This window comes from Dipodomys ordii, unplaced genomic scaffold (assembly GCF_000151885.1).
Source record: "Dipodomys ordii isolate 6190 unplaced genomic scaffold, Dord_2.0 Scaffold45, whole genome shotgun sequence".
Lineage (NCBI taxonomy): Eukaryota > Metazoa > Chordata > Mammalia > Rodentia > Heteromyidae > Dipodomys > Dipodomys ordii.
This window is the reverse complement of record NW_012267261.1, coordinates 8538213-8545451: the sequence shown is the minus strand read 5'-3', so window position 1 is coordinate 8545451 and position 7239 is coordinate 8538213. Positions and strand designations below refer to the sequence as shown.

Here is a 7239-nt window from a genome sequence, read left to right as displayed (position 1 = left end):
CTGTAGCTCAAGTGGTAGAGTGCTCGCCTTGAGCTGAAGAGCTGAGGGACAGCGCCCAGGCCCAGAGTTCAAGCCCCATGACCGACAAAAAAAAAGTAGGAGGGTAATAAAAGAGGATTGGGAATCTGAGGCCAGACTGAGAACACTAGAAGAAAAATGGGGGGTGGGGGAGGCATGAACGTGTAGAAGACTCTGTTATGTGAAAGCTCACCCCTAGATGGTGCCCACGACCTGACAAAACACTTCATTTGTGCTCTGGATTCCCTTTCCTGGGCCTAAGAATCTTGTGCCTTTGAAGCATTATTTTTCTCCTTAAACAGATACTACTTTCTGGGTGACAGGATTGTGGTTGTGTGTGGGGACTTTGCATATAGTTAAGGTGGTGCCAACCTTCAGTTGTGCTTGCGAAATGCCAATGGAGTTGAAGGGAGCCTTGGCATTTCTGGATCCTAGCTGCCGAGGAAACTTGCTGTTCTCAGCTGCACCTGTTGCCTGAAAATTTCTGATCCCAGAAGTTTTTTGTTTGTTTGTTTGTTTGTTTTTGGTCTGGTCGTGGGGCCTGAACTCTGGGCCTGGGTGCTGTCCCTCAGCTCTTCAGCTCAAGGCTAGTGCTCTACCACTTGAGCCATAGCACCACTTCCGGCTTTTTTCTTTTTGCTTATGTGGTGCTGAGGGATTGAACCCAGGGCCTCAGGTATGCAAGGCAAGCGCTCTACCACAGAGCCACCTTCTCAGCCCCTGATCCCAGAAGTTTTTGTATTTGGTATTTGATTCTTGTTCTTATAGAAACTAAGGATGAAAACAGAAGAAGAGAACCGAACTCATATGGAGATTGAAGTGTTCCTTAGAAAAGAGCAACAGGTGAGTTACCAAAATTATCCACTGATTGTGTGTGTGTGTGTGTGTGTGTGTGTGTGTGTGTGTGTATCCCTATCCTGTGCTTGAACTCAGAGCCTGGTGGGCACTGTCCCTGAGCTTCTTTGAGCTTTTTTTGCTCAAGGCTAGTACTCTACCACTCTTGGGCCACAGCACCACTTCTAGCCTTTTCTGTTATGTGGTGCTGAGGAATTGAATCCAGGGCTTCAAGTATGCTAGGCAGCCAGTCTACCACTACCACCCAGCTTGGTGATTCTTACCATACCCTTTAACTTCACTGTTTTGCCTGGCAGAGGTTGAATGGCTCTTGGAAGTGACTTTATTTTCTGTGTCATTAGCTAGTGACTTCAATTGCAGCTACTATTCATATCTAATATATTACTATAGCAAATTGTCACCAGCCTCTGGAAATTGGTATTTAGTTGTCAAGCTGGTCAAAGCTCTTGTTTCCAAAGCAAAAACAAACTAACCCACCAGGAGAAGTTTACTTTCACCTGGCAGGGTCGAGTACCTCCAGTCTTACATCCATACCACCTCCATTCTCTTTTTTGCTCCCATCATGTGGTCTCCAGATATTTTGCTTGCTTTGACTTGGTACAGGACAGTATAGTTGCCCGCTGCACTGATGGCACTGTTCTGATGGCATCTGATGGTCAGAAAGTAACATGGACTTCAGATGACATCTAGTGAGGGAGATGTGAACTAGAGGCTAGGAGAAAAATTCCACTTCTGGCATCAATTCTGTATTATTAACGATCCGTTTAGGTGACAAACCATATCAATAATTTGAGAAGAGAAAATTTAACAGAAGAATCATAAGCCACTAAAAAGGGACTGGCTACCACAGGGATGGAAGATAACTTTTGCCAGACACTGGTGGCTCAACACCTGTAATCCTAGCTACTGAAGAAGCTAAGATCTGAGGATCGTGGTTCAAAACCAGCCCAGCAGAAAAGTCCCTGTGAGACTCTGACCTTCAATTAACTACTCTAAAACAAGAAGTAGCTCTGTGGCTAAAAGTAGCAGAGTGCTATCCTTCAGCAAAAGAGCTCAGGGGCTGGGAAGGTGGCTCAGTGGTAGAGTGCTTGCCTTGCATGCATGAGGCTCTGGGTTCGATTCCTCAGCACCACATAAGCAAAAAGAAAAAAGCCGGAAGTGGCGTAGTGGCTCAAGTGGTAGAGTGCTAGCCTTGAGCTGAAGAGCTGAGGGACAGTGCCCAGACCCAGAGTTCAGGCCCCATAACTGGACCCCCCCCCAAAAAAAAAGAGAACTCAGGCACAGTACTTAGGCCCTGAGTTAAAGTCTTACAACTGACCAAAAAAAAAAAAAAAGAGCCAGGTGCTGGTGGTTCACGCCTATAATCCTAGCTACTCGGGAAGCTGAGATCTGAGAATTATGGTTCAAATCCAGCCCAGGCAGAAAGTCTGTGAGACTCTCATCTCCAATAAACCACCAGAAAACCGGAAGTGGCACTGTGGCTCAAGTGGTAGAGTGCTTGCCTTGAGCTGAAGAGCTGAGGGACAGCGCCCAGGCCCAGATTTCAAACCCCACAATAGACAGGGGGGAAAAAAAAAGAGGCTGAGATCTGAGAATCATGGTTTGAAGCCAGCCTGGTCAGAAAAAGTCTGTGAGACTCTTTATCTCCAGTTAACCAGCAAAAAAGCCAGGTGTGGCTCAAGTTGTAGAGTACCAATCTTGGGGAAGGTGAGGAAGGAATCCAAGCAAGAGCTAGAGGCCCTGAGTATTCTCTCTCTCTCTCTCTCTCTCTCACACACACACACACTCTCTCTCTCTCTCTCTCTCTAAAGAATAGCCCAGGGCCTGGACTGATAGAAGAAAAGTGTAAAGTTGCAGGCCCTAGGGGCTGGGAAGGTGGCTCAGTGGTAGAGCGCTTGCCTTGCAAGCATGAGGCCCTGGGTTCGATTCCTCAGCACCACATAAGCAGAAAAAGCCGGAAGTGGGGCTGAGGCTCAAGTGGTAGAGCATTAGTTTACAGCTGAAGAGCTGAGGGACAGTGGCCAGGCCCAGAGTTCAGGGCCCACAACTGACAATAAGAAAAAGAAAAAAGTTGGAGATCCTGGAAGGGTAGGATCCTTCCCAGGCTAATATTCACAGGAGAGTGTGTGGCCGGGCCTCCAGGGCAGTAGAGACCTTGCTGTATTTCCTGGAGCCAAGATAAAGCTAGCAAGCAGGAAAGTGAAGTTTGCTAATTTCTTCCCCCCACCAAATGAGATTGTTTCCATTCATTCAGATGATAAGAGGTTTGCTAAAGTTGAGTCATATTTAAATTGATATGTTTGGCCGTGGTGTCATCAGACGTGTTAATGAATGGGTAATGGGTGTTCCCCTACCCACCCCCTCCTGCCCCTCCCGCAACAGGCAGGAACCAGGAAGAGAAGCCCTCCTGGCATGTTCTCTACTGCCCTCTACTGGCAAAATCCAAGGTTTTACCAAGCAAGGTTTCAGTGAAGGATGAATTAGGAGCTGAGAAGTGGTAAATTGCTAACTGGCACAAATAGGAAGGTTTTTGTTTTGTTTTATTCATGAGATCTATTCTTCAGGAATTTCGTAACTTGCCCAAGGCTTTTATTTTTAAAGTTATCCATTAAGGCGACATATTTTTCTCCATTACTATGCTAATAAAGATGAGTACTGTGGCTCAAAGCCTCCAATCCTAGCTATTTGGGAGGCTGAGATCAGAGGAATGATTGGTTCTCGGCCTGCCTGGGCATACAGATGACACGGTTTCTCCACTAATCATGGTGCACACAGGGGAGAGGGCAGGAGGCCTGACGATTCCGGTCAGCCCAGGAGGGCTTTTCAATTGAAGTTGGGAATCTTGGTTCAGGCTTGATATCCTGGCTATGGTAGAAAGCAAAAAGCAGGAGGATCATGGTTCAGGCACAGACAGGCCAGACAGGAAACAAGACCTCATTTTAAAATAACTGCTGCAAAAAAAAAAAAAAAAAAAAAGAGCTGTAGGCGAGAGCCAGCAGTAGCATGCATGCCTAACAAATGCAAGGCCCTTAATTCAAATCCCACTACTGCCAAAAATATAACATGCCAGTAAATCAAAATGTACTATTTTTTTGTGGGGGGGTCTGGTGTGGGGCCTGAACTCTGGGCCTGGGCGCTGTCCCTCAGCTCTTCAGCTCAAGGCTATTGCTCCACCACTTGAGCCACAGCGCCACTTCCGGCTTTTCTCTTTTTGCATATGTGGTGCTGAGGAATCGAACCCAGGGCCTCAGGCATGCAAGGCAAGTGCTCTACCACTGAGCCACCTTCCCAGCCCCTCAAAATGTACTATTATATTCACCTGCACTTTGGCCTTAAACCACAATCCTCCTTGTCTTAAATCCGTAGTATCTGTGTGAGTCACCACAACCAGAATTATTTTTCAGGATTGCTAGTGTTTTTTCACTTCCTTGGATTGATGGAGTTTTTTATTTTGCTCTCTGGCCCAGTCAATTATCTACATACCACTTTCTTGGCTTTCTAACCTCTTCACACATCTGAGTTATTTTTTTTCCCTCATCATGACTCACCTAACACAACAAAATTTATTTTAAATTAAAATTTTCTGTTCATTACATAAAAAGAAAAACATGGGTCTGGGAATGTGGCTTAGTGGTAGAGTGCTTGCCTAGCATGCATGAAGTCCTGGGTTTGATTCCTCATTACCACATAAACGGAAAAAGCATAAAGTAGCACTGTGGCTCAAGTGGTAGAGCGCTAAGTGGTAGAGCGCTAACCTTGAGCAAAATGAAGCTTAGGGACAGTGCCCAGACCCTTAGCAGGACAGGCAAAAAAAAAAAAAATAAATAAAAGAAAGAAAAGAAAGAAAGAAAGCAAGAAAGAAAAAAAAGAGAAAGAAGAAAACCAACTGGGCATGGGTGGTTCATGCCTATAATCCTAGCTACTTAGGAAGCTGAGATGTGAGGATGGTAGTTTGAAGCCAACCTGGGCAGAAAAGTCTATAAGACTCTTTATTCCAGGGCTGGGAAGGTGGCTCAGTGGTAGAGCGCTTGCCTTGCATGCATGAGGCCCTGCGTTCGATTCCTCAGTACCACATAAGCAAAAAGAAAAAAAAAAGCCGGAAGTGGTGCAGTGGCTAAAGTGGTAGAGCGCTAGCCTTGAGCTGAAGAGCTGAGGGACAGCGCCCAGGCCCAGAGTTCAGGCCCCACGACCGGACCAAAAAACAAAACAAAAGACTTTTTATTCAAATTATGCACCAAAAAGCTGGAAGTAGAGATGTGGTTTAAGCAGTCAAGCACCAGCCTCGAGTGAAAAAGCCAAAGGAGAGCACTCTGGCCCTGAGTTCAATCCCCAGTATTATAGGCACAATTTTTTTAAAAAAAGAAAACCAATGTCACTTGCCTTAAGTAGAAATTAATGCAAATAGGATAAATACAAGATTGTATCATCACACTTTAGTTGGACACTCCTATCTGGAACTGGTTCCCTTCTTTTTTGTGTGTGTGCTGGTCTTGGGACTTGAACTCAGGGCTTGGGCACTGTACTTGAGCTTTTGTGCTTAAGGTTAGTGCTCTACCACTTTGAGCCACAATTCCATTTCCAGGTTTTTGGTAGTTAGTGGAGATAAGAGTCTCACAAACTTTTCTGCCTGGGCTGCCTTTGAACTGTGATCCTCAGATTTTCAGCCTCTTTAGTAGGTAAGGGACATGAGCATCTGGCTCAAATTTGAATGTTAGATTCCTATGGACTTAATATCTTTTTTGAGAGAGAGAGACAGAGACAGAGAGGGAGACAGAGACAGAGAGAGACAGAGAGAGATTCTGAAAACTTTGGACTCTTCTTGGCTACTAGTCAGTGCTGGCAACCAAAAAGGCATCTCAATTGGGCATCATGACTCACACCTGCAATCCTAGCTACTCAGGAGGCTGAAATCTGAGGTTCTCAACTTGAAGCCAGCCCAGGCAGACAAATAAAGGACTGTTATCTCCAATTAATTAGCAAAAATGTGGAAGTGGAGGTCTGGCTCAAATGCTGGTAGAATGTGAGCAGAAAAAGCAGAGCAAGACCTCCTGTTCAAGTATTCTAGTCTTAGCATGCTTGTGTGGGCACATGCATGTGCCTCATGTGCATTTTTTTTCCTCGGTCATGGGGCCTGAACTCTGGGTCTGGGCTCTGTCCCTCAGCTCTTCAGCTCAAGGTTAGTGCTTTACCACTTGAGTCACAGCGCCACTTCCAGCTTTTTCTGCTTATATGGTCTGAGGAATGGAACCCAGAGCCTCATGCATTCAAGGCAAGCACTCTACCACTAAGCCACCTTCCCAGCCCCTGCGTGTGCATTCTTATAAACAGGATCAAATACTAGTCTCTCCTTCAGAATTTTCAACCCACCTTTCTAGTTCAATTTTCCTTCCCCAGACATCTAGAAGGCCCTCTTCCTACGTTTAAGTTGAGTAGCATACAGAGAAAAGTACAGAATGAGACTGCATGGACAGTTAGGTGAGCATTTATGTAAACATACCCATCTAACCATTGCCCGGGTATAAAGACAGATCACGTCATCTCAGTCTCCCTAGCCAGTAGCGCCCTCATCCATGAGTAACCTGTGGTCTGTCACTGGAGAAAGTTTTGCTTGTTTTTGAACCTTATAAATAAATGAAAGCTAAAAATCTAAGCTGTTTAGTATCTGATAGAAGCCATGTTTTTGTGTTCTTTCCAAATAGAAACTTGAGGAGAAACTAGAGTACTGGATGGAGAAATTTGACAAAGACACAGAAATGAAACAGAATGAATTAACTGCTCTCCAGACTGCAAAGGCCACTGACTTGGCACACCTTCAGGAACTGGCAAAGATGGTAAGCCATGGCCAGGTGGCTGGAGGAGCAGGCGGTGGCTCAGCCGCAGGGGCTGGAGAATGGAATGAGGGCTTCTCCTCAGATGATAACTGAGGATGCCAGGGGAATAGCGGCAGTGAGCACTAACCCTGAGCTTACTGCACCCCAGGCATTTTGCTTATTAGTTCAACTAGTTTGCTTATTGCTAGCGCAGATAGAACTAGCCATTGAGATTGGTACTGTGCTCTCACTTCCACTTTCTGGTTGCTGAAAACAATTTGGAAGTGTCAGCATAGGATGAGTGTAGAACATCCATAGCGGGACACAGCGGGGGACACAGCGAGGACACAGGCTATTTGCTACTGGGCACCAGTGGCTCATGTCTGAGGGTCATGGTTCAAAGTCAGCTCGGGCAGGAAAGTCCTTAAGACTCTTAGCTCTAATAGACTACTTGGTTTTTTGTTTGTTTGTTTGTTTTTTGGGTCCGGTCGTGGGGCCTGAACTCTGGGCCTGGGCGCTGTCCCTCAGCTCTTCAGCTCAAGGCTAGCGCTCTACC

The 7239-nt window shown here is 45.9% G+C and overlaps 1 protein-coding gene across 1 annotated transcript in view; it reads left to right on the top strand.

Moving 5' to 3' along the window:
* Positions 1-7239, top strand: part of Iqcg (IQ motif containing G) — a 57768-nt gene that overhangs the window by 48422 nt on the left and 2107 nt on the right. Inside the window, exons 5-6 of the mRNA XM_013019317.1 lie at positions 787-861; positions 6573-6704. Of these exons, the coding sequence (XP_012874771.1) occupies positions 787-861; positions 6573-6704 (207 nt within the window). The remainder of the gene's footprint in view (positions 1-786; positions 862-6572; positions 6705-7239) is intronic.